The 27745-nt window shown below is 39.2% G+C and overlaps 2 protein-coding genes across 2 annotated transcripts in view; both read left to right on the top strand.

Annotated features, from left to right (window-relative positions):
- The window catches only part of SLC4A7 (solute carrier family 4 member 7), a 551990-nt gene that overhangs the window by 176445 nt on the left and 347800 nt on the right, over nt 1-27745 (top strand). The window lies entirely within an intron of this gene.
- The window catches only part of NEK10 (NIMA related kinase 10), a 194354-nt gene that overhangs the window by 9176 nt on the left and 157433 nt on the right, over nt 1-27745 (top strand). Inside the window, exons 2-5 of the mRNA XM_063452208.1 lie at nt 6295-6405; nt 9304-9364; nt 14783-14904; nt 15818-15916. Of these exons, the coding sequence (XP_063308278.1) occupies nt 6329-6405; nt 9304-9364; nt 14783-14904; nt 15818-15916 (359 nt within the window). The 5' untranslated portion in view covers nt 6295-6328. The remainder of the gene's footprint in view (nt 1-6294; nt 6406-9303; nt 9365-14782; nt 14905-15817; nt 15917-27745) is intronic.

Raw genomic sequence — 27745 nt, 5'->3', positions numbered from 1 at the left:
TGTGGCAGTGTATGTGTATACAGCTCAGCATTCAAACACCAACACTACACATCAATACACCCCTGCATTCAAACTTCAACACTACATACAAACACACTACTGCTTTGAAATGTTAACACTACATACAAACACACCTCGGTGTTAAACACCAAAATTAAATCTAAACACACCCCTGCATTCAAATACAAACACTTAACATAAATGCATACTTGCATTCAAATGCCAACACCACATCCCTACATTCACACAAACATACTCTGTACAAAAACAGGCTTACATTCAAACACACAAACACTGCTCAGTGCTAAATACAAACTTGCAAGCATGGGGAAATGGTAGAGCCCCAGCTGTCGAAGCATTGTTGGAGTTGCGTGACAGATGGGGATCTACCTTTTGGCCAAACTTGCAATGGTGGGGCGCAAAAAAAGTCTTGCACCAGGGCCCTCTCTACTTAGTTCTGCCATTGCGTTGCAGTGAAGGATGTGATTGCATGTCAGGGGGTGGGGAGGCAGGGTCCAGGGTGCCCAAGCAAATGTTTGCCCAGGGTCCAACCATTATTAAAGACGGCCCTGCATGTCATAACACTTATTCTCTAAGGCCACTGTTAACATATCTTTAATAACAGGAATTACATTAGACTTCCACAAATCTTCCACTAACTTCCTTCTCTGAGTCCAATGAAAGAAGTAGAGAACTTCCATTCTAATTTGATGAATCATATTGATACATTTCCTAGTGCCAAGTGTCTTGTCTGCCTAACACAAATTCAACCTGAACAATCTTTACAAGATCAGCGATTATTTTGGACCAACCTAGTAGCCAAAACTTTGTTGTACAATTTGGTATGGTTGTTGAGCAACCAAATTAAATTAGTAAATTTATTTAGATCCTTACCTGGATTGGGAAGAGTCACAATCTGGGCGCACCATGCTTCACTGGACATCCCACGTTTATTCCAATACGAATTAAATAGCACAGACAAGTGTGGAGTCAAAATACTAAAAAAAGTCCTGTAGTAGTGCTTGTTAAAACCATCGGGGCCCAGCACCTTTCCAGCAGGAGTATTTTTAATTGCCTCCAACACTTCATCCTGGGTTAAAACTAAATTTAGACTTTTAGATTTATCTTGAATAATTTTTGATAGTTGCATTTTATTTAGAAAATATCTAATTGTGTTTAAATTAGGTTGAGTGATGTTTGGGTCCGAATTAAGATTGTTAAGGGACGTATAGCACTCTAAAATTATATTGCTAATATTGGTTGCATGTACTATCTTTTTAGCGCTCAATCCTAGACTGTGCCATCTAATGTCTCAATTTGGAGGCAAGCCTTGCTGAGGCTTTATTACCTTTAGAGTAGAATATTTGTTTTAAATGTTTCAACACCAAGCTTCAACAAGCCAATTGTATAGTGTTACTTTGTTGCTTGACGTCCCATATTATAGCCAATAGTGAGGGGGATTGGCCAAAGTTATTTGCCATATTTAAGTTGTATAATCTCTTTTCATTTTTAGATTTAGTTTTTTTTTTCAAGTAGGTTGCCCATTGAATAAAATTACCTTTCATAACAGATTTGTGAGCGGTCCAAACTGTTGAGCCAGGTCCGGATCCAATTTCTCTTTAAAGTAACTAGTGAGGGTAGTCTCAACTAGTAATTTATTTTCCAGTTTTTTTTTTGTTTTGTTTTTTAAATTCTTTATTTTCATTGTGCATGAAATAACAACAGGCGTGCAGAGCCACGATAGCAGCTGCAGGCTTTTCATAAAATATTTACAAGTTAAAGTGTGGCAGATTAAACAGCACTTTTTTTTTTTTTTAGAAAAGAAAGAGAGAAAAAAACATGAAAATAACTGGCTTTATAACAATAGTAGGTAGATTTAAACACGCTAGGCTAGACAAGCTTAAGAATGGTTTAGTCACGTTTAAGATTGTGTTAAATGTTATGTCATATCTATGGTATTGCATGTCTTTTCTTTTTCCCTAAATTCTCTACTTTTGTCGTGCATGTATCAACAACATTTACTCCGATCCATACCTGCATCTGAGTGCAATTTACAATATTTGAAAATGCCACAGGTTAATACAGCACAAATTTTAAGATTATTAAGGAGAATGGAGAAAAATAAAAAATAAAAAAAAACATAAAAATACAACACCGTCAGTAAACCGTAAGATGGAGTGCATGTAGCGTTCCATACAGGGTCATAAACGAATTCCGTGTTGATAAGTAAAGGCGGTCTCACCTCTGCCATTGCCCATTAGCTTAATGAGAGACATATTGGCTGTGGGAGAGACCCAGAAATCCAGTTTTAAAACTTAATTGTCACTTAATCGACACGGACTGTCTGGAGTCAGTGAGATGACTCATAGACATGTAACAGCATGGTCAGACCAATTAATGTCCAATATTTCAGATCTTAATAATGCAAAGTTAATACATAATGCAAAGTTGCCTCACCATCCAAAAATCTATCAATATGTGAGTACATGTTATACTATACCGAATGATAGGTCATGCCTTTTAGACGAAGAAAGAGTCTCTCTCACTACATCCAATTTGTGATCCATCACAAAGTTTGTATCATCGCACAAAATCAGTCTCCCGTTACATATACTCAAAACTTTCTTAACAAATAAGGAATCTGTCATCAGGGTCTTCAATTACTTTCACAGTCTGGCATGCTACATTCCTACTAAACAAGATTGACACCCCTCTTGATTTGTTTTTATATATTTTGGTTGTTAATTTCCAGGTACGTCTCTTTTTTCGAATTTTCTTGGAATCATCGGTGGTAAGGGTTCTCCATTGTTTAAAGCTGCCAAAAAATCATCTTCTTCTTCTGGTGTGTTTATGGTGTAGTTCTAGCCTTCATATATGAATACAATTTTTATGGGAAATCCCCATCTATATTTGATTTGTTTGGTTTAAAGTTCCTAAAGTAAAATGTTTGAATTCACGTCTGTGCATTAGTGTCTCAGTTGACTGGTCTTCAAATATTTTCAAGTGCTTGAATTTGTTTGGTAATTCCAATCCTATTCTTAGTTTGGTCATAAAATTTTCTTTGATGTGAAATTTTGTCTTGCAATTGTGTCTCTGGTGCTGAGTTAGGTTTTCAAATCATATGACATCTGTCAATGATTCCTGTTTCACTTATGTTTGGTACAACCGAATGTACGGCACCTTTTACATAGTCAGATAGTTCATTTGGTTTAATGGATTTAGGTATGTTGAGAATTCGTATATTATTTCTTCTACTCCTATCTTCTAAATCTGCTAATTTTGAATTTGATAATTGGAGTTGTGATTCTTACATTTGCACACAGGAAATAGGTGAGGACTGGTCATTCGCATAACCTCTAATTTGTGTTCAATTCGGTCTGTCCGAATATATAACGCTGTTATGTTATTTTTTTCATTCCTGTTTTACGGGCGCCTAGATCATTACAGATCTTCTCATGATTTTGTCGGAGAAGGATTAGTCATTTAGAAACTGTTACTGGGGAGTAATCTAGCCTGTTAGAGTTGTTAGGCACTGTAATTACCACATTACAAGGTGATTGTGTGCCATCCATGAACGGGACAGGTGATAGAAACGGTCTTTCACTGTTCTCCAATCAATGTGATGATTTTCCATGCTTTTTTTGTTTTGCCATGTTGGAGAATCCTTTTAGCAATAACATGATGTGAGAAATATGATGTTTTTATTTTATTTTTCTTGCAGTTATGGACAATTTGGCAATATATACATTTGATATACATTTTTAGTTTCACTTCTCAGCAATTCTCACTTCACTGACTAACCCTATAAGTGTTCTGCTCTCTGACAATTCTTGCATAAGTAAAGCTTAATGTGAGCTGCATCTCTTCTGAATGCATGGGTAGTAGTCTAACTCTAATGTGGCATGGCCTGTGCTACACATCATACCTCCCAACAATGGGAGGGCGGGCATTCAGAGCATTGTCAGTGATGCAACTTGTGTCACTGGCGAGTCCCTCAATGAACAGGTCTGCCCACTGAAAAGCATTGCAACCTAGCGTCAAGCATGCTTCCAACATACTAATGATGTGCTCACACTGTGCAAATACAGGACACCAAGGAATTTTATCAGAACTCTGGAGCAGGATTCTAAAATAGGAACTGTCTCACTTAAATCTCGATATGTGAAAGGCATGACTTGGAATTGTTTCACATAACATTTTGGACATTTCATTGATTAGTTTGGTGGGACTCAGTTTTTAGTAATTCTTCCCTCTCCATGACCTCAGAAAAGATGCAGCTCACTTTGTACTTAGTAACCTCACACTGAGTGTAATAATGGCAGTGCTGGGAGATAGTGTAAGCCAGTCACTTCCTCCCAGTTAACAAACTAAACCGCGTGGAGGGAGAGAGAAGAAGGCAGAGAGGAGGAGTGCAAACTGCAAGACCCAGCCCCTGACTCAGCCAGCACCCAAAATGTAGGAAGCTGGAGGATGAATCAAATGTTTTACATTTTGATCAGCATGTATGTCTGTATATGTATCAGCGTGTGTATCTGGATGTGTGTCATTGTGTGTTTCTGTTCAAATATTTTTTTATTGAAATAATGTCATAACATAAACAATAAAATACATAAACAGTAAAAATACAATTATATTATATATCAATAAAACAATGTAATTAAATAATTACATCAATAAGTATAAACAAGGAAAATAATTTTAAAGGTGAGGAAAACCAGAGAAAAAAAGAAAGGTAATAAAGGGGGGGAAGGGGGGGGGGGGGGGGTGGAGGAGAGGAAGGAAGGAAATATACTCTCTTAAGATTATTACTCCTGTGTGTCTGTGTATCTGTGTATCTGCATGTGTGTCAGTGTGTGTTTCTGTGTATCTGCATGTGTGTCAGTGTTTGTATCTGTATGTCTGTGTATCTGGTTGTATCTGTGTGTCTGACTATCTGTATGTGTGATATTGTGTGTTCCTGTATGTCTGGGTATCTGTATGTGTGTCATTGTGTTTTTGTGTGTATGTGTGTGTATTATGTGTCTGTGTATATGTTTGTTTGTGCTTTATATTTGTATGCATGTTAGGGTATATGTCTGTGTGTCTGGATCTGTGTATTGTGTGTTTCTGTGTGTCTGTTTATATGTAGGTCTGTGTATCTGTATGTGTGTCATTGTGTATTTCTGTGTATCTGTATGTGTGCCAGTGTGTGTTTCTGTGTGTCTGTGTATCTGTATGTGTCTCACTGTATCTGTGTATCTGTATGTTTATCAGTGTTTGTATCTGCAGGTCTGTGTAGCTGTACGTGTGTCAGTGTGTGTATATGTGTATCTGCATGTATGTCAGTGTTTGTATATGTGTGTCTGTGTATCTGTGTGTGTGCCATTGTGTATTTCTGTGTGTTGGTGTATCTGTATGTGCATCACTGTTTTTATATATGTGTCTGTTTTTATATATGTGTCTGTGTGTCTGTATATCTGTAGATGTGTTTATGTTTGTATCTATGTGTCTGTTTATCTGGATGTGGTAAGTGTATGCATATGTGTGTCTCCATGTGTGTCAGTATGTATAACTGTGTGTCTGTGTATCTGCATGTATGTGTGACAGTATATATGTATATGTGTATACATCTCAGCATTCAAATGCCAAAACTACACACAAATGCACACCAGCACTTAAACGCCAACACTACATATAAACACACTCCTACATTCACTCACACATAGTCCATGCAAAAATATGAATACAATCAAACAAACTAACAATGCTCAGTGCTAAATAAGAACCTGCAAGGATGGGCAAATATTAGATCACAAGCTGGCAAAGCATTATGTGAGTTGTATGAGAGATGGAGATCTAATTTTTGTCCGCCCTTGCAATAGGAGCGCCCATCTTCCACCAGTGCCCTCTCCACGTTTATTCTGCCACTGATCCCATAAGTTGTCTGTAACAAAGGAGTATTAACATATACAGCAATGGCAAGTTGTTGCTAGACAAGATAAAGTAACGTTTATTAAGAAATGTGTAGACTGTAAGTGTTTGGAGATTGTCTCTGCTTGCATCACAACTCTGTAACACAATGAAGCATTTAGATTCAATTTTAAGGGGGGGGGGGGGGGAGAGGGGAGACAACGTTGCTTAATTTAACTTTTCCAAGTGGCTAGTGGTCCATCCTTATTAAGAACAAACTGTTAGGTTTCTCATGTGTTTGATATCCTAGATACTTTGATTTTTTGCTCTCTCTGATTTATTTTAAAGTAGTAGTAAAACAAATCAATGAAATATATTCACAATGATCATATTTCTATCTTACAGGAATGAGAAATCAGATTTTTAGAATTGAGGTTCTATGATGCCTGATCAAGATGAAAAAGGGAAAAAAAATGACAAGACACGTGATAACAAAATCCAAGGAACTACAGCAAGGTTTGTTAGTTTCCTGTTAATTCATAGATGCGTGTCTGCATGGGATCATAAAGTGTGGTGTAATAACTTGAACCGTGTTGCAACTGAGACAAAACCTGGACCCAGAATTTATATGCAGAGTAACACAATAGGAGAGGGAGGGGCTAGAAATGTCTGCATCCTCCTTCTCCCATTAGAGTGAGCATGAGAATTTGGTGTATGTTCAGGGCAACCCATGTGCAGAGCCCTACTGAATTGCTCTTGCATAGGTAAAATACCCTTTTTTTGAAAGCACATTTGATGAAATTTAATGTTTCCTGGTGATTTTACTTTGGTATCCCAATAGGTAGGACACCAGAGGACAAAAGCAGGACACGGCAGTAACAAACTGTTATACTGTGTTTCTTGGTTACTTGACTCTGTAGTCGTCATAAATTGATGATGATGTTGTGCTGCAGCAATTTGGAAATGCAGTGGAATGTTTTTTTGTTTTTTTGTGCATAGGTTAAACAAGCAAGTTTGCTTTACCACAACAACTGGAGCAAACATAGTAGTACATAGTAAAACATATTTGTGGTATTGAGAACACTGAACATTTTCATATAATGAATTAAGCTGAAACAAGAGAAGATATAGTACATGTGAAAGAAAACAGCTCAGTGCGTGAGTAAGTTGTATGTACTAATTTAGCTTGTCATCGAAACACTAGTACCTCGTAGAGCAGGCTTTCCCAACTCTGGCCCTCCAGGTGTTGCTGAACTACAACTCCCGTGATTCTATGAATGGAATAAATATAGAAATAAATAGATACGCTGAGAATCATGGGAGTTGTAGTTTGGCAACATCTGGAGGGCCGGTGTTTGGAGCAGCCTGTCATAGAGGCTTATGCACTAAGAGTAAGTTAAAAGAAGTTGAGTAGCTTTAGTAACATTCTGAAATATATGTCACCCGGCGGATCCCGCACCAAAGTGAGAGCTACGAAATACACGTGGAAATCTTTTCACAAACCGGACGTTGCATACGACACGAGGTAATGCGTTTAGACTGGAAGAAAGAAGATTTCATCTATGGCAAAGGTAAGTTTTTTTTACTGTAAGAACAATAAAGATGTGGAATTCTCTGCCTGAAGAAGTGTTCAGACAGCTACCAAATACATACTTGCAAAAACTGAATATTCAAGGACATAATTATATAATTTTTCAATGTAGGGTAATAACTGCTTGATCCAAGGATAAATCTGACTGCCATTCTGGGGTCAAGAAGGATTTTTTTTCCCTAGCTTGTTGCAAAATTGAAAGTGCTTCAAACTGGGTTTTTTTTGCCTTCTTTTGGATCAACAGCAAAAAACAAATGTGAGGAAGGCTGAACTTGATGGACGCAAGTCTCTTTACAGCTATGTAACCATGTAACTATGTAACATTTATTAAGGAGCAGGAGGTTAATGGTAATGCATAGTGAGAATTATAAAGTAATACTAAACAAGTTAGCAATAAACATAGAATGTTAATCATAGGCTTGGTAGTGAGTGACAGGGAGTCAGTGTAAGTCAGTCAATGCCCTCCAGTGGCTCTGCACATTTCCACTGCGTTTCTGTTGCTGGTGCATACCACAGCCCCAGCCAAGGCTAGAGCAGCATCCAGATGGTGTGGAGGAAGAGGCTGGCTGAGGGCACTGGTCCCATTCACGGCGCACTGCCCTCCCTGGCGACTGCAAGATGTGGGATCCTAGGTGGGTCATGCAGTGTGGCAGCTATACTGGGGTGTCTCCGACGCCGCAGCCCTATTTGGGCTAGCTCCCGGACCGGAGCTGCGTGTTTCAACCCTTCTGGTAGGTTGTGGGGTGGGTGGTCAATCTGCTCCCGACTCACAATTAGACCGAGGTGCTGTATCAAATAGTCCCAAGAACCCACAGAGACCTTGGTAGGCAAGGGGAAATCAGCATGCTCCTTGTTGTTGTTCCAACATGCAGTATCCACCATTTTAGCTGAGGCTTTTCTGCCACTTAAGTTGGTTTCAGCAGCTCTAGGTTGTTAGTAGCAGTGGGGCCCCCCAAGGTGAGGACAGGGATCACCCTCGCCGCTCCTAAGGGACGGGGGCCAGCATGGTGTGGGACCGAGGATCCGATCTGCTGCAATTGGGCAGGATAGCAAGGCGGCGGCCGTTCACCCCATTCACTGCCAGAGTAGGCCTCAGCCGCGTGGACCAAGGATCTCCCTCGCAGAGACCAAAAGGCTATTTGCGAGCTTATCCTTTGAACCAGTACTGCTCTGCAACTTGGACCGCAATTTCCAGGTGTTACATAGGCAAGTTAATTGCTGTGGTGAGCTTAATAATTAAAAGACTGCAGGAGCTGTTTGTTCTTCTTGCATCCTTACAACATGGCAGTCCGGCCACCCCTCCTCTACTCCCCTGCCGGAATTACATTTTTTACTTACCTTTGCTGCTTTTATTCACCCCAGTAAACATTGCAATAACAGTTTTTGGGGAAGAGAAAGGAGAAAGTTTCACTTCTCTGGAAATTATAGTTTTTAACTTGGAAAAGTGAATTTCAAATTTAAGATTGAACTAGAAAAATTCAGCTCTGCTTCCAGTTTAGTTGGTTTGGCCTTAAATTTGAAATTCACTTTGAATTTTCACTTTAGTAAATAACCCTGTTAGTGTCTCCAGATGTACTTCTAGAGGTGATTGTGAGAAAATATGTTTCTGTAAAACATATTTTAGTCTAAAATTATGACTGCCAAAAACCTGGCAAATGGAAAAATATATATTTTCATCAGATAATCTAATTTTCATATTTCTAAGAAATTATTTAATTGGATCGGAAAAAAGTAGTCTAATACATTATTGTGTACCAATATGTTAACCTGTTTCAATCTCAGCAATTTAAATTAACTAAATAGTGCATATGTTTGCATTTTAGGAAAAACTTTGATGTTAAAAAACTTTGGTCTCTTTTACATGTCCAGGGAAACAAACATGAGGTAAGATTTAGTGTGGTACTGATTCATTTGATTTTTTTTTTTTCAAAACTAATATTGCATACACATTTAGAGCCTAACATTTTTAATTCAATATTTGTTACAAAATTACATAGTTTTAAATGTATTTACTTTTAATCCCTTCATTAGAAATATTAGAAATCCTTTGTATATATTCCAACTAAGTCTTAAACAAGGTTAACATACTTTTCATATCCAAAACAAATATAAAATACACTCAATTCGTTTTTTGTTTAGAGGATGCATTCCTGGCTGGTATTTGTACATGGTTGCCAAGACAGCAGCCTGTGGGACTTCACAAAGATGTATGTGTTCTTTGTAATTCACAATGAGATTCTTAGTCATTAAGTCCAGGTGATTCAAGTGCAATGCCTACCTTATTGATGGTGTTTATAATTGGTGCAATTAGGACTGGGGGTATCTGTAACGGAGAGAGAATTTGTAGTAAAGAAAAGTATGTCGTGAATTAGGAGAATTGAGCTGTAATCGAGTGGAAAGGTTTTGAGGTGGAGAAGGACTCGATGGTTCTCTCTGGATAGGATGTTCCCTTATTGAAGAAGAAAATAGTCTTCATAATAACATTTAGTCTAGAACCATCCCTGGGTTAGATACTTTCCTGCAGTCATGATAGTTTTCCCAAGTTCCACTTGATGTTTGCAGTGACTGTAATTGCTCTGTGTGTTTTCAGAGGCTTTATTGGAATATGAGTGTGTTAAGAAAATTATCTCTGAAATATTGAATGAGATATTCAACCACTAATTCAATAAAGTAGTTGTAGTTCTACAATAGCCAGTGGTCTACCTATTGGCTAACCTTGAAAAGTCACTTGTGGATTCATTACATATTTTTCTGGAATCTACTGTCAACTGCTGGTGATTTATCTGTCAGGAGTCTATGTCGCTGCTGTACGTTTCAGGGCAAGAGTACAAAACAGAGGTCTGTGGAAGATTCCACATGAGGTACTGTCCATAAAACAAAGAACAGAACTAACAATGTTTATAGAGCACTCACTTGATTTCTGGGTGCTGGGGTTTGAAGGGCTCTTTCCCACAAGACCCAATGAAGCAGTAAAATATATAATGACTTTGCGCTCCATTTATTCAGTGTGATTATTATTCAACCAAACATCCAACTGAATGGATCTGGCAACGTTTCAGAACCTAGTGCACTAAGGTTCCAAAAACATTGGTAGGACCTTCCTTTGACTTATGATTTTTTTTTTGATTAGCTTTAAATTCCAATGCAGTCAATAGCAATGTTACATGAAGATTCATGACGATTTTTAAGATATTAACATGGTTTGAGCATGTCTCATTTTGAATTGCATTGTGACTCTAAAGACTTCAATTTTGCAAACTTTTGTTAACTCTTTTTAAGAAGAAAAAAACTTAGGAGGGACAACATTTTATTAATTTAAGTCTGGCTACGGGAACTGTGCTAATAATTTACATGTGTCTCAAGAAAAAAATGAATTCTATTGATCATATTTTGTTTATTTTCTGGTTGTTTTTAATTTAGCTTTGTTTTAATTTAATTTCAATTGTTTGATTTTGGTAATAATGCTTATATATATATATATACTTAAAATAAACCTTTTCTTATGATCTATTTCTGATATAGCGTGGTTATTCACAATAACATTGAATTGGAATGATTCTTTAACCCCTTAAGGACACATGACATGTGTGACATGTCATGATTCCCTTTTATTCCAGAAGTTTGGTCCTTAAGGGGTTAAATCAGCTATATTACCATCTCAGCAATCCAGACTATTTAAAGTTTAGTAGCTAACCTTATACAATTTCAGTTCACTGAGTGATGAGAAATTAAGGGGAGATATCGAATGTACTCTGTGACGGGAGAATATTGTGGGGAAAGATAAGTAAATGCTATAGAACAAGAAATGGAATGCAACCATTTAACTTATTTCACTCTGAATCAAAATAATTATAAAAATGTAATAATATACATAAAAATGTGGATTTTTATTTAAAGCAAATTTAGCTTCTATTAAATTCACAGCTTACTAATACCCCAAAGAAAAAATACACAAACATGCCTTTAGCAGTAATTCTCACAAAAATACCTAAATCTGCCTTTTGGCATATTTACTTCACTTATGAAAAAAAAAAGCATGAAGTAATCTAATTTTCTGCATTTATATGAGAACTGACATCTTTCATTCCATGAGGAGAGTCCAACAGAGCAATATTTTGAGTTCCCACAATCGAAAGGTAAACGTTGGAAGACATAACAATTAATAGGTTTGCAGGATGTTTTCAGCTGAAAGTTGAACAATTGCTTTACAAATGCAAAGTTTTCTTTGGATTGGAAATGGATATATTTCACCCATCGCTAGACAAACATGCTAATACAATGCTAAACTGAATAGACATAGACATTACGTTTTAGTTGTTCTGGTGACTATATTGTCCCTTTAAACACTATGGGCACCAACACAACATTGGTTTTAGTTGTATATTTCTGAGGTATTTTTCTCCCTTTTCAAATTTATTTTGTTAAAGAGTAAAACTTAGCCAAGCCTCCCCTTTTCACATAGTGTGTTCCCCTTACTGGCCTCTGCCTCTCTGCTAGTACTCAGCTACTGAGAGTAGTATGAGCTGAGCTTCTGGGAGGCAGAGGTGGCATATTGTATGAAGAAGACAACCAGGAAGAGACATGATGAGAATTGCTACCATATGTATGTCTGTATGTATGTATGTCTGTTTTGTCTGTCTGGTGTTTTTTATTTGACAATTTGTATTTTGCAATTCTGAAAAGAAAAATAAATAAGGGGGGCGGAGCTGACCAGCGAGCTAAGCGGACGAATGCCACACTAGCTCCCGCTGCTTCTTGCTAATGCCTCAACTTTGGGTGGCTTTACACACCGGGCAGAGACATACGGGACGGCCAGAAGCTCCAACACACCATGGGGAAACTCTCCAAAAAGTCTCGGGGGCCCAGTGAAGGACAGACCAGAGATATAGGCCTGCTGCTTACTCAGCCGAGTAGGCCCAAGATGGCGGATCACAGACCAGGCTCATTTCAGGGCTCGCTTACGGCCTCTTGGAAATTCCATTCCCACCCCTCAAACGCCGGGGACAGGGCCAGTGACAGCCTGAACCCTCACTGGTCTCAAAGTCAGACCTTGCAACTATAGTCTCAGACCTAAAGGCCTTCTTTGCTTCTGAAATAGGAGTGCTTTGGGAGGACCTGGGTACGCTGACAGGCCGAATCAAGGCCACAGAAGAATATATCCACGACCTTAGACTCCATCAAGACACCTCTACAACACAAATAAATAACCGCAACTCTACCTGTAAGAACAGAATCGGGCAACTAGAGGACAGCGTTTGACTGTGCAACTTAAAGGTACTGGGGATCCCTAACACTATCAATGCGGCTGAGCTGCCACAATTTATCCGAACACTGTTCTCTATAGCTTTAACGCCTAAACAGGCGAAGGGACTTCAACTCGAGGGACTTTTTTGCCTTCCTGGCCAGTCACACTCTAAGTCCCAGACACCAAGAGATGTCATCATGTGCTTTAGGTCTTGCGGTGACATTTTCTAACCTTTTTCAAAGATCTAAACCGACCGACCCTGCAGTGGCGTGTGATGCTGAAGGAAGTGACATCTGGCCTGCAAGCAGCATCTATCTCATACAAATGGCTCTCATAGCCGAAAAGGAAGGCCGGAGATTCAAGTTTCATCCAGTGCCATAATATAGGTGCTCTGTAGGAGGGTAATCTATAGAGAGAGACTGTCTTCTGCAGAGCAGGAATCCAGTTTAGGACTTTGAAGAGTAATGCAGGTTATAACTTTATATATGTTTTTTTCCTCCTCAGGGAATGCATGTTATTTGAAGCAAAACTTTAAACCATTTAATTTCAGGCAAAAATGTGTGCTAATATTGATTGCAATTGTGTCCTGTTGCAACTATTGTGTATTAAAACCTTGCAACATGGAAATATGCACCAGGTGTATTATGACAGTCACTGGAGACATCTCTAGCAAGAGAAGGAAATGTGACATTTAGTTTGACATTGATCTAAAGGTTGATGTTATGAAGAAGTGGTAGCCATTGATCTCTCTGAGAAACCTCCTCGCTCAACATTGGAAAAGCACCTACTGCCCCTCAAACAAGGAACTGATAGATAAGATATACCAATACTACAGATGTGAGGTGCTTTCCTCAGACTCATACGAGAAAACGAGACAGATGGAATGTCTGTGGAAACCATGGTTTGCCCTAATGGGCCACCTAAAGCCCTAAGACATACTGGTGAATCGAAGACCGTGCCCCTTATGAGAAAATAAGAATGGGTATGAGACCACACTCACCTCGAACCTGAATATCAGGGCACCGGCTGAGCACAAAAATGTTGCTAGCTGAGGATGACTTAGACGAAATACCATACACACATACTACATAAAACACACCGACCAAACCTCCCCTTCCCCCAATCTCCTTTCCCCGACAACGCACGAATGGCACAAGAGCTGGTGGCAATTATAGTACAGGTCCGAACCTATTCCATCATTCTTACCCTACTCTCCCGAGACACCGGGTTGGAGGCGGAATTGCCACTTAATACTCCAACACAGGGGCTACATCCCTGGAAACCCGTACACTCTTAGAGAGGTGCGACGCATCAACCCCACCAAATAGTCAACATGTATCAATGCTTGTAATCTAGCGAAGGTTTAACGTAACATAGTCATACATAGGGCCACTATTGTCTGAGAGTTGGACCCGTTGAGCCCAACATGTAAGAGCGCATAACCAAAATATGTTGTTATCTAATGCTGTGTATATGTGTATCCAACATTTCAGCTCATGCCATGTACTTGGAACTAACAGATGTATTGGTCTTGTCTTCCCCTTCCCTTTTTGAATTCTGTATCCCAATTTACTTTTTCTGAAAATAAATAAAAACTTTAAATATGAAAAAAACATTAAATCTCAACATATTCTTCTTGATTATACACTTTCTTGATAAAAAAAATATAGCTAGTTATGTGTTCATTTATTTAGCTATCTATTATACTATTTTGTTTGCAACAAAATTATTTACTAATTTGGCTTACATTTTACATTCCAGGTCACAAATCTCAGAAATTGGCCAGGCTCAAGATGCTTCTATATATTTTATCTATATAATATTTCTTGGCAACAAGCATCTGCCTGTATGAGCAGGCAAAAAACACTTCTATATGCTTATGATTAGACACAAGACAACTCTTTGGTCAGTCCATATGGACTTTGGGACAGCTTTGTAATCATATACTCTATTTATTGCCATAATATTATATACATATATTATTATTTTATAATTATTGTATCTTTGTGTTATATGAGAAAATGTGTTTTGGAATGCGTATTGCTTTTTATTGACAGCTTCCAGCCTTAAAAGTCAACAGTTCTTCAAATACTCAGTCGAAGTTAGGAAAAACGAATGAACTCAAAAGCCGGAGTCAATGGCAGGAATCAACCGAAGCTGTTGAACTTGAAAAATTCAGGTAAGCCAAATCACTTTATAATTTATAAATAGAAAATACAATGTATCTTGTTTAGTAAAGAGTCACCAATCATTTTCTAACCTTTAAATGGATGTTCATTTGCCGATATTGCAAAATGAAAGCAAAACTCTTCCCCATAATTTAAATTCCACTGTGACACCCCATGGCTCATATTCCCCTTTTACATGCACACTCACACTCTGTAACAGACACACTCATCTCAGACACAATAACATACCCTTAAAACATTCTCACATACATTATCTTTGATTGACAGAATTTTGGTTGTTACTCATGACCACTATGCTTGATATACATATGTCACTATTTGATAAAACAAATATATCTAAAAATGAAAAAAATACTCGGCTAACCTATATTTTACAATAAAAACTATACTTAATTTTTGGAAGAATCTCAATTCAAATGAAAAATGGCTCATTTGTCCATTTGGCCAAATTCCGACTATGCGAACAGCATCATGAAAAAAAACAAACTAATATTCTTCCATGCCCCATTCATAAGATTGTTTAAAATGTAAGCTCATTTGGCCAGGGCCCTCTTCAACTACTGTTCCAGTATGTTAATGTGTTTTGTTAGAATTTTTTGTGTTGTTTGCCTACTGTGTTGTTACATACTGTTCAAGTATGTGAATTGTGTTTTATTAGAAGTGTTTGTGTTGTTTACTTAGTGTACAACGCTGCTGAAAATGATGGCGTCACATGAATAATTGTAATTGTATGACGCGATCGTTGTTTGCATCTCACAAAGAGAAAGAAACGGGATGAGTGAGCTGATTTACTGGAACAAATCAACGTATTCCTGTAATTTATATATTACAGGAATAAGCTGATTTAAAATGACAATATTTCTGCTGTTATGTATTCTTAACTCATAAAACTTTGATTTCTAGTGTAAACTACAAGAATGAAAGAAATTTCTGTCAACATTCACAGCACAGCTTGTTTCTTGATATCTTCAATGCACTGATAAAGAACCGGCTGGCATGCAGGTAAAAAGCTGATGGTTTAATGATTTCTTAGTAAACATTAAAATGAGAATAACGTTAAATCAATAGTTGGTTTAATACACACATTTAGTTTCAAATAAACTTAACATTGAGAAAATGTGATCTGTTCTTTGAGAGACCCATTTCTCTTCTGAACTGAACTTTTTGTAAATGCAGGCTCAGCACATCGTAAGGATGCCAAACTTGGCAGTTAAGTACTATAAAATGGTACTTCATCCCCAAATACTTTGCCATTCATGACAGTAGAAACTTACTTGGGAAGACAAATAACTCTGGGCATCCATTAAATAGAACTTGGAAACGTAAAGGGACACCTTAGACACCAAAACAAAGTCAGCAAAACAACTTCAGCTTAATGAAGCAGTTACGGGATATAGATCATGCCTCTGAAGTTGTATTGCTCAATACTCTGCAATTTAGGATTTAAATCACCTTTTTCTGTTTATGCAGCCCTAGCCACACCTCACTGACTGTGACTGAAATAGCCTGCATGAAAGCAAGTGGTTTCATTTTCAATCAGATGTTAACTTACTTTAAAAGTTGTTATCTCTTGCTCTGTAAAAAGTTTAATTACATACAGAAGGCTCCTGCAAGGTCTAGTAAGCTATTAACAGAGCAGGAGATGCAGATTTCTAATTTAAACAGAGATTACAAAAAAGGAAGTGGAAACATAAGGTGACTCTTTATAGGAAGTGTTTAGGAAGGCTGTGTAAGTCACATGCAGGGAGGTGTTACTAGGGCTGCATAAACAAAGTGATATAACTCCTAAATGGTAGAGAATTGAGCAGTGAGACTGCAGGGGCATGATCTATACACCAAAACTACTTAATTAAGCTTAAGTTGTTTTGGTGACCCTAGTGTCCCTATAACAATAACATTTTGTTATAAAATTTGTTGGGAAACCTCTGTGTGAACTTGCAGCAGCAGGCAAAATTGGTTGAGCAGCAATTGGTTAGTTAACAGTTGGGTCTGACTGAGCCAGATAAAAAAAAACAAGTGAAAACAATCAATATACCTCCTTTTCAAAAATCATTGTTTTAAAAAAGATTTCTTTAAACTTTAAAAAAACCAGGAAGTGAAAATTATGACAGTTGTCAAGATTATTTGCCCTGTTGAATAATGCCCACTCACTTTCTAAAAAAATTTTTAATGGACAGCTGTCACTTCAAAACATTTTCGCTTTATTTATACTCAATTCACTGGCTTGAGAAATAATTTTTAGTACAAGCACTGACATATGAGAGAAACAGTAGTATGTAAACAAGCAATAAAACCTAATGTACTGTAGCAAGAATTCCAATGAACTGAGAGTTTTTGTATATATAGTAAAGCGGTGCAATTATCAGCATGCCATTCGCTGGTCCTAAAAATAGTAACAGAAGGCTAGTGTTGGCACGAAAAAGCTCGACATATAATGTAAAGAAACACCTAGTGTGTCATATAATTGAAAGCTAGCATGCTAAATATTAATATAATATTATTATTATTGCAATTTATATAGCGCCAACAGATTCCGTAGTGCATAATATAATGGTAAAATATTTAGTAAAAGTTTGTAAAATAGTAAAATTTCAAACAATCCAAACAATTTGACAATATGCCTCCCAGACATAATGGACCATAAATTTGGTTTGTACACCATAGTTAGGAAGCTTAAAATTACACCTCAGGGCCTCTTACAGCCATAATATTCATGTATAGCTAGATTTTTAAGCGGAGGAAGTAGCTGACCATTTAACCAACCCATCTGAGAGCAGGGTATGCATTAACACTTTTTATTAAAAACAAAAATATTAAGTATACGAAAAAAAACCAGCAAACTAATAAAAAACCTAACATGTCAAATATTCTTGGCCTCTTGAGGAATGAATGGGGTGATATTTGCTGCATCCCATCTATGGACCGATTTAGTAGCTTGTCCCGGCCCAATTTGCTGCAGGGAGTCCCGTGGGAGGCCAGGGGTCTCAGGGAGTGCCGTCAGTCCTTGTAGATTTTGAACTGTGTAGGAAGAGATCCCATGCAGGACCTGAAGAGTGCGGCATTGGCACTATATATAGCGGATACCACGACCCCTAAGAAGCAATGTAAATGGTTGTAGAGATCTCCTCAACACCACTGTGCCACCCTAGAGATCCGCATAAAAGGTAATATACATATTCTCAAAAACATAAGGAAAAGTTCCCTTGATCAAAACTGTTTTTGAAAACAATAAGCCTTTCATCAAGTTTTCAAAATATAAATTTTTAAATTTAGTATATTTAAATATAAAAATTAGAAAAACTCATTCCTACCTTTAGTATACAACATGATCCTTTAACCACAGACACTGATCAGCTACAACATTAAAACCACGGAGAGGTGAAGTGAATAACATTGATTATATCTTTAGAATGGCACCTGTCAAGGGGTGAGATATATTAGGAAGCAAGTGAACAGTCAGTTGAATTTCATGTTTTGGAACTAGGAAAGAATGGGTAAGCAAAATGATTTGAGTAACTTTGACAAGGGCCAGATGTTGATGGCTAGACGACTAGGTCAAAGCATCTACAGAACTAGAAGTCTTGTGGTGTTTTCCTGGTATGCAGTGGTTGGTACCTACCAAAAGTGGTAGGACAACTTGTGGACTGTTGTCAGGCTCCTGGGTGCCCAAGGCTCATTGATACATGTGGGGATCAACTGCTAGCCTCTGTGGTACAATAACACAGAAGAGCTACTGTAGCTCAAATTGGTGAAAAAACAAATGCTGTCCATGATAGAAAGGTATCGGTTTGTTGCATATGGGGCAGTCATCTTTACAGGATGGCCACTCCTAGGGAGAGTAGCCATAGAGAGTAATAGACAATTTGTCTTACAGTGGACTGATGAACAGCAAGGCTTTTGGAGATACTTTTATAACCCTTTCCAGCTTTATGCAAGTCAACAATTCTTAATCATATGTCTTCTGAGAGCTCTTTTGTGCGAGGCATCATTCACATCAGGCAATGCTTCTTGTGAAAAGCAAACCCAGAACTGGTGTGTGTTTTTTATAGAGCAGGGCAGCTGTAACCAACACCTCCAATCGCATCTCATTGATTGGACTCCAGTTGGCTGACATTTCACTCCAGTTAGCTCTTGGAGATGTCATTAGTCTAGGGGTTCACATACTTTTTCCACCTGCACTGTGAATGTTTACATGGTGTGTTCAATAAAAACATGGCAACATTTCATTCTTTGTGTGTTATTAGTTTAAGCAGACTGTGATTGTCTATTGTTGTGACTTAGATGATGATCAGATCACATTTTATGACCAATTTGTGCAGAAATCCATATCATTCCAAAGGGTTCACATACTTTTTATTGCAACTGTATATACCTTTGTGTATTTATATCCTTTTATTCCTGTGTAAATATATTTTTCTTTTTAGATTGTATACAATTTTGAGACTGTCTCTTTAAGGTGTCTATGTATTTATAGGTACATCTATAGGTGTATGTAACTTATGCGTATGAGTAAGGACACGTTAGGCTTTGGCTCCCCCCCCCCCCTCCCTAATAGGGACGATAGGGAAGGTATGCTTTTGTGTTCTTTTTAATGCACTGTAGTATATTATGTATAAATACCTATTTTTATATGACGATGTAAGTAAACAGCTAAACATGTATACATATTACATAGTTTATACTAACATGACATACAGTGTGAAACTATTTGGAGATTGCATGCAACTTGGTAATACTGTTAAATCACATTTTCCCTTTAGTCAGATATCACATATGATATCAGAATTTTCAGCAAATGTGTAGCTAGAAAGATACACGTACCTGCCTGATACTAACTCACAACACAACTGATCCACACCAAAAATATTCCCATAGTAACAGAAAATTGTTAAGTGTAAGTAATCAGGACGCCAGTGGGAGGAATACAGGGAGCGGGACAGTGATGCAATTGCGAGTGCACACCACTTTGCTTGCTTATCACCTAAGGCCAGCCCACTAAGGGCAGACCCTGCAGAGAGCACTATTTCACATGCCTGAATATAGTTCTCATGCTTCTAATGATGCATTTGCACAAAACCTGTTGGGGAAAGTTCCCTGGTGTTTACAAAAGTCAGGACAATGGGACAGAATCTTAAAATCAGGACTGGGTTGGTTGGGATGCCTGGGTTTACACTAAGACTATCGGGATTCTGCTAAATAAACTGGAGTAAGGTGTGACAGGATGCCTAGCAGCCTGTAGACATCAGAGCTGTGATGACTAAGAAGATAAAAAATATTGTTTGTATATATATGTGTTTGTTATTTGGCTAGTTCAGTGAAGAGATTACATTTTATTCTCTATAAAGTGTAACCATGACATGTATATCATGACAGGTGCAATTTAATTCTTCATTATACATTCTGACATTTTTTAATATTTACTCTACTGACTTTCAAAATTACTTTGTTTCTAAAGTGTTGAAATTCTAGACATTCTAGACATTCTTTTTAAATGAGTGCAAAAACTGTCTTTCATTTTATTCTAAATCTGAGCTATTTTATCATCAATGTTGGCGGTATTCCCAGATTATCCATTAATAACTGTAGACACAAACAGTATGATATCCCACGCAGAGATTCCGCTCACTCTGTTTCCCATGTGGAATCAGCTGGGTCACTGTCAGTATTGTGGCACACAGTCACATATTATTGAAGAATGAACAAATATCTCTATCTACAAGATGAAAGTATGCCAAAAATGCAAAAAAACTAAACAAAACTAATACGCAACTAAAACCTTTTCTAAAGCCATACACTTTCTTGACCATAATGGAGATATATTAGATTTGCTTAGGTATAGAGTGTAATTCCACATAGTAGCTATACTAAATAATTTTGTGTAGAGTGTGCATTGCATATTAAAAGATACAAATGACCTTTCTGGTATTAATGTCTTTATACCAGTCAAAAAAACTAGGCATGTGCATGGGGAAAATATTCGTTTCGGTTCGGCATTCCGAAATTCGGGACTTGATCAATTCAGGAATTCGGCACTTGAACACTTCGGCACTTCGGATTTAAGACACTTCGGAACTTCGGCAACTTCGGCACTTCGGCTTCGGTACTTCGGAACTTCGGCAACTTCGGAACTTCGGCAACTTCGGAACTCTGGCATTTTGGGACTTTTGTTGCAGCCGCTTGGTAGATAACTCCCTAATTCCCACGGTATTAGGGAGCTATCTACCAAAAGGCTGAAATACCTAAATTGGTCTTTCAGCTAAATTTACTAATACTAAGTAAAGATTACTTAGTATTAGTAAATTATGCCCCTAATCGCTATACCGCGAGTAAGGGCATGTCTAGTAAACAGTGAGCAGCCTGTGGCTGCTCACTGTTAAAAAAAAATAAAAAAAATAAAGAAGGGTCCCCCCTCCCTGAGCGGGTGGGGCCCTAAATAAAAATTGGGTGGGGGGGAACCTATTGTCCTCCCCCCTGGCCCCCACCCCTGAGCGGTGGGTGGGGGCCCTAAATAAGAATAAGGGGGGACCTAATGTCCTCCCCCACTCCTGAGCGGCGGGTGGGGGCCCTAAATATTAATTGGGGGGGACCTAATGTCCTCCCCCTGGCCCCCACACCTGAGTGGTGGGTGGGGGCCCTAAACAAGAATAAGGGGGGGACCTATTGTCCTCCCCCCTGGCCTCTCCCCTGAGCGGCGGGTGGGGGCCCTAAATACAAATGGGGGGACCTAATGTCCTCCCCCTTGGCCCCCACCCCTGAGCGGTGGGTGGGGGCCCTAAATACAAATTGGAGGGGTCCTATTGTCCTCTCCCTGGCCCCCACCCCTGAGCGGTGGGTGGGGGCCCTAAATGAAAATTTAACCCCCCTCCCCCCAGGTGACTAGGGGTCCCCAAACCCCTAGTCACCCCTTCCCCCCAAAAATAAACTCCTACCTACCCCCCTCACCCTAAAAATAATGAGGGGGGGACCATTTAACTAAGTACCTGTAAAAATAAACTTACCATTTAATGTTTTCTTTCTTCTAAAATCTTATTTTTTCAGCCCCAAAAAAGGGCAAATAAATATCCATAATAACCGACGCAATAAAAAAAAAAAAAAAAAAAAACGAGCGCAAAAAAAATAATAATCCATCTTCACCCATGGAGGGCTCAGCGCAGACTGAGCTCTGCAGGGCGGGGGAAGGCTTATAAAGCCTTGCCCCGCCCTGCAATTAGGCTCAGAGCACTCTGATTGGTGGGTTTAAGCCATCCAATCAGAGTGCTCTGACAGGTAAATGAAGAGACTGACAGGTAAGTATCTACCTTTACCTGTCACAGCACTCTGATTGGTTGGTTTGAAATCCACCAATCAGAGTGCTCTGTGTCATTTTACAGAGCGTGGGAAAGTTCTTTGGAATTTTCCCACGCTGTGTAATTTGCTCATAACTCTCTGATTGGTGGATTAAGTAACCAATCAGAGAGTTATGAGTCAAATTACATAGCGTGGGAAAATTCCAAAGAACTTTCCCACGCTGTATAAAATGACACAGAGCACTCTGATTGGTGGATTTCAAACCAACGAATCAGAGTGCTGTGACAGGTAAATGTAGAGACTTACCTGTCAGTCTCTTCATTTACCTGTCAGAGCACTCTGATTGGATGGCTTAAACCCACCAATCAGAGTGCTCTGAGACTAATTGCAGGGCGGGGCAAGGCTTTATAAGCCTTCCCCCGCCCTGCAGAGCTCAGTCTGCGCGGAGCCCTCGCTGGGTGAAGATGGAATTTTTTTTTGTGCTCGTTTTTTTTTTTTTTTTTAAATTGCATCGGTTATTATGGATTTTTATTTGGCCTTTTTTGGGGATGAAAAAATAAGATTTTAGAAGAAAGAAAACATTAAATGGTAAGTTTATTTTTATTTTTACAGGTATTTAGTTAAAGGTCCCCCCTCATTATTTTTAGGGTGAGGGAGGTAGGTAGGAGTTTATTTTTTTGGGGAGGGGGTGACTAGGGGTTTGGGGACCCCTAGTCATCTGGGGGAGGGGGGTTAAATATGTATTTAGGGCCCCCATCCACTGCTCAGGGGTGGGGGCCAGGAGGGAGGACATTACCCCCCCCCACTTCTTTTTGTTTAGGGCCCCCACCCACCGCTCAGGGGTGGGGGCAAGGGGGAGGACATTAGGTTCCCCCCCTTATTCTAGTTTAGGGTCCCCACCCACCACTCAGGGGTGGGGGCCAGGGGGGAGGACATTATGTCCCCCCCAAAAAAAATTGTATTTAGGGCTCCCACCCACCGCTCAGGGGTGGGGGCCAGGGCGAGGACATTATGTTCCCCCCTTATTCTAGTTTAGGGTCCCCACCCACCACTCAGGGGTGGGGGCCAGGGGGGAGGACATTAATTCCCCCCAAAAAAAAATTGTATTTAGGGCCCCCACCCACTGCTCAGGGGTGAGGGCAGGGGGGGAGGACATTAGGTCCCCCCTTATTCTTGTTTAGGGCCCCCACCCACCGCTCAGGGGTGGGGGCCAGGGGGGAAGACATTAGGTCCCCCCCAATTTTTATTTAGGGCCCCCAACCACCGCTCAGGGGTGGGGGCCGATGGGGAGAACAATAGGTCCTCCCCCCTTTTTTAACTTTAGGGCCCCCACCCGCCACTCAGGGGTGGGGGCAGGGGGGGGGGAAATAGGTCCCCCTTTAGTTTAAAAGCCCCCACTCGCACGTCACGGGTGGGGGCTCAGGAGGGGGGACCTTATTTTTTTATTTTTTTTACAGCTAGCAGCCATAGTCTGCTCACTGTTTAATAGACATGCCCCTACTCGCGGTATAGCGAGTAGGGGCATAATTTACTAATACTAAGTAATCTTTACTTAGTATTAGTAAATTTGTCTGAAAGACCAATTTAGGTATTTCAGCCTTTTAGTAGATAGCTTCCTAATACAGTGGGAATTATGGAGTTATCTACTTATTCATTCCTGTCATTACATTGACTGGCCAAGTAACTTACATTTTATATGAATGTATGTTACTTGATTATTGTAAATGTTGCAAACGCTTACAGCTGAATCCTGGCTATGTTTGTATACTTTTTATTTAAAATTGTATACAGTGTAACATTCTTCTTCTTTCACTGGGTAAGTATATTAGTACTTAGGCAATACTGTGCTTCGGAACTTCGTCACTTTGACACCTCGGAACTTCGGCACTTCAGCAATGCGGCACTTCGGAAATTCGGTAATTTCGGCAATTCAGGTCTTCGGCAATTCGGCACTTCGGCAATTCAACTATTCGGACATTCGGAAGCACCCGAATGTCCGAATTACCTGAAATTCGGCCGAATTTCAATTCGGACCGAAACGAATTGCACATGTCTAAAAAAAAAACACAACCCCCCACAAAAACGGAAATATATGATTTGAGTCCAGTCTAATGGAGGAGACATGTTAGATTATATATGTGATGGATGGCACCTTTTGAGACAGCGTCTTTTAATTTATTTTGTTTTTTTAACCACATGTGAGAGCTAGGTTGGAATTTTTCATGTCACACACATACACTTCTCCTGTATGTATTGCTGACCATGAGTGAAGTTTGAAAATCATTGTTCATTCCTCTCTCTGTTCCAGGGTATTTGACTGGGAACCTCTGTATAGAATACAAGGGAGTACTATCACTTCTGATCCCCCCCCTTTCTTGATGAGTCTTGAGCACCCTTGAATGGCATTTTCATTATTATTTATTCTTAAATTTTAGTGTTCTACATGTTGACAACTAATTTAATTATTTATTTATAAAATATTTTACCAGGAAAGATACATTGAGTTTTCTCTCGTTTTCAAGTATGTCCTGGGTCAACAAATCATTGCATTGTTACAAATAGGGTACAATAAAATACAAAAACAATATTAATACACAATAAATACAAAATTGAACATAGAACAGGTAGGAAATATATAATCAACCATGACAGGTGCATTCTGTTTTGAGGTATGTAGAAAGGGATCTCTTAAAGGACTTTAGGCTTGGGGAAGATTTTAAATTGTGCGGGAGGTCGTTCCACAATTGTGGTGCTCTTTAGGAGAAGGAGGATCGGGCTGCTTTCTTTTTATATTGAGGTAGACTAAGTAAAGTGTTGGTACTGGATCGGAGGTTATAGGAAGTGGGAACAGCCGGGGAAAGCATTGTGTTCAGGTAGGGTGGGAGTTTCCCAGAAAAGTTCTTAATCACAAGGCTGGAAAGATGAAGGGTGCGTCTGGATTCCAGCGACAGCCTAATGCAAGCAAACTATTAGTTTATTTATGTAGTCATTAACTGAAAGCTATCAGCTCGCATTCTCAGGCAATGTGCTGGCCCTGCTCAACTCTGGAGAGCTAACTTAAGCTCCTAAGCAAGAGTTTCTAGGTCTCTCACTGAGGTAATGGAGTTATGGAGCAGTGCCTGGGGGACCCCAGCTAAGATGTCAAACAGTTCTAAAACTATTGGGGGGAAGGGGGGAAGGAGCAGGGCACTTCTGGCACCATAATCAATATAGTGCTTTTTAATGGTTAAAGCATTTGGAGTGTTCCTTTAATAAACTTAGACCCATCAAACCTTCACATCATTGCCCATGAGGCCTTTAATCCACCACTGATTTCAATTTATCTATATCTAGTCATAAGATATCCCCCTTAATGTGTGGGGCCTGAATACTCCTGAAAAGATGTTCTTGATGGACAATTACATAACTCGTTCATGAGATAATGTGTGTTTTTTTTATCCACAAATCCCACTTTAGGGTAAACACTGCCCTTACTTCATCCTACTTCTTTTATAGTAACTATGAAGAGGTAAAGTCCAAGGGTACATCCATTCTGATTTTGGCCTATATACATTTTATCATTAAGGACCTGATACAAGAGGACCTTGGAACAAGAGTTCTTGGCTGGCTAATGTCAATTTTGTGCATATTTCTAAGCACATAGTTGCATTAATTGGCTGTACAATCAGATGCTTTCGACCTATAAATGAGCGTCAAGATAGGCATTCACCTTATGTAGCGCTGCAGAAGCGGGATGTTGTAAATCTGCTTGAGAGGAGACTGGATGCCCAGTAGGGACCCAAGTAAGCAGGCAAACTACTGTAAAACAAATTGCCCCATTACCGGAGAATGGCACCAAGGTACTCCTACCATCAAACCACTACAGAGGTATATATGTACCTAATTCTTAAACATAAATGTTTATGAATGCTTCTAACAAACCAATTACAATCCTCTCTGTTCCCATTCTCTCTCTTCTCTTCTCTGTTTCTCTTGTCTTTTTCCTCCATCTTCTTCCTTCATTTATCTCATCTTGTGGTGATCTATTATGAACAAGATTGGAGTTGAATTTACCCTTGTTTAAAGTGATTGGAGCTCTCCAAGATTATTCCCAATATATATGTACTTTTTGGTTGGAATATTCTTCAGTGCGGAACTTCAGTTTAATTGTTTCTTTGTTAGAATTTCAATTACATTGGGTGCCTACCAGTGTTAATTTTGACGGCACGTTTAAATTTAGTTTTAGTCATAGTCTTTTGACGAAAAAGCTATTTTAGTTTTAGTTCTATTTTAGTCATCTGAATTGCTTTAGTTAACTAAATCTCCAGTAGATTTTATTCAACTAAATCTCCAGTAGATTTTAGTTGACACAACTAAAAGCTAAACAGGTTTAGTTAAAGCCACTATCTGTCTTTTTTGCCTCTTTCCCAGCCCCTCTGTATCTCTTTGTGTGTCCCCAGCCCCTCTTGGTGTCTCCTCCCCAAGTCCCTGTCTGTCTCTTTTGCCCCTTCCTCAACCCCTCTTTCTCTCCATAGCCCCATTTGTGGGTCTCTTCCCCTCAGCACCTTGTCTCTATCTCCCACAGCCCCTGTATGTCACTTTGTGTGTCCCTTACAGCCCCCTCATGCATCTTACCTCCACCATGTGTCTCATTCCCACAGCTGCCCATGTATCTCAATTCCTCCCCCAGCCCCTCCACATGTCTTATTCCCCCCCAATCTCTCCCTGTGTTTCATAACCCCAAGCCCCTCCTTGTCTCATTCTCCTGGCCCTCCATGTGCCTCATCCTTCCAGCCCTCCATGTGTCTCATTCCCCCAGACCCTTCATGTGTCTCATTCGCCGAGCCCCCTCAAGTTCCTCATTCTCCCAGCCCCCCCATGTATCTCATTCCCCCAGCCATCCTCATGTGTCTCAATCCCCCAGTCCCCCATGTGTTTCAATCCCTCAGCCACCCATGTGTCTCCTTTTCTCCCTCCCCCATGTGTCTTACCTGCCAGTGTTAATTTTGGTGACAAATTTCAATTTAGTTTTAGTCGTATTTTAGCCATCTGAATTGTTTTAGTTTTAGTCTATTTTTAGTAACATTAATACTGGTGACTACCTATGAAGACGGGATTACAATACAGACTGTTATAAAGTACTTGACAATAAGATGGATAGTTTTTTTACCCAATGAGAGTTTCTCACCTGCAGTGCTTATCTGTCAACTAGGCTCTACATACCAATCAATGTATAGAAAGCAGGATAATATCTAAAGCTATTGTGAAGGTTTACAATCTAAAGAGCCAAAGAAGACAATACGCCTAATTGGCTTCATTCAATAACCAACATAGACTCTGAAACTTTATGCCGACTTACGACCCACAGAATTACCTTATTTAACCAGGGAGCTCAATGCTCTCTTCTTATGAAAATAGACCTTTTTTATTCCCAGGGTAATGAATATGACAAACTAGTGGCTGATGTGTTTAAGCAGAGAATAAAAAAAAACACCCTAAGGCTGAGTTTGCATTTACAAAAAATAAGCTGATCCTATTTTAGAGGTGGGTCTAACTTGATTGCTA

This window comes from Pelobates fuscus, chromosome 4 (genome assembly GCF_036172605.1).
Source record: "Pelobates fuscus isolate aPelFus1 chromosome 4, aPelFus1.pri, whole genome shotgun sequence".
Taxonomy (NCBI): domain Eukaryota; kingdom Metazoa; phylum Chordata; class Amphibia; order Anura; family Pelobatidae; genus Pelobates; species Pelobates fuscus.
The sequence above is the reverse complement of the archived record's forward strand: the minus strand, read 5'-3'. Positions and strand labels throughout refer to the sequence as shown.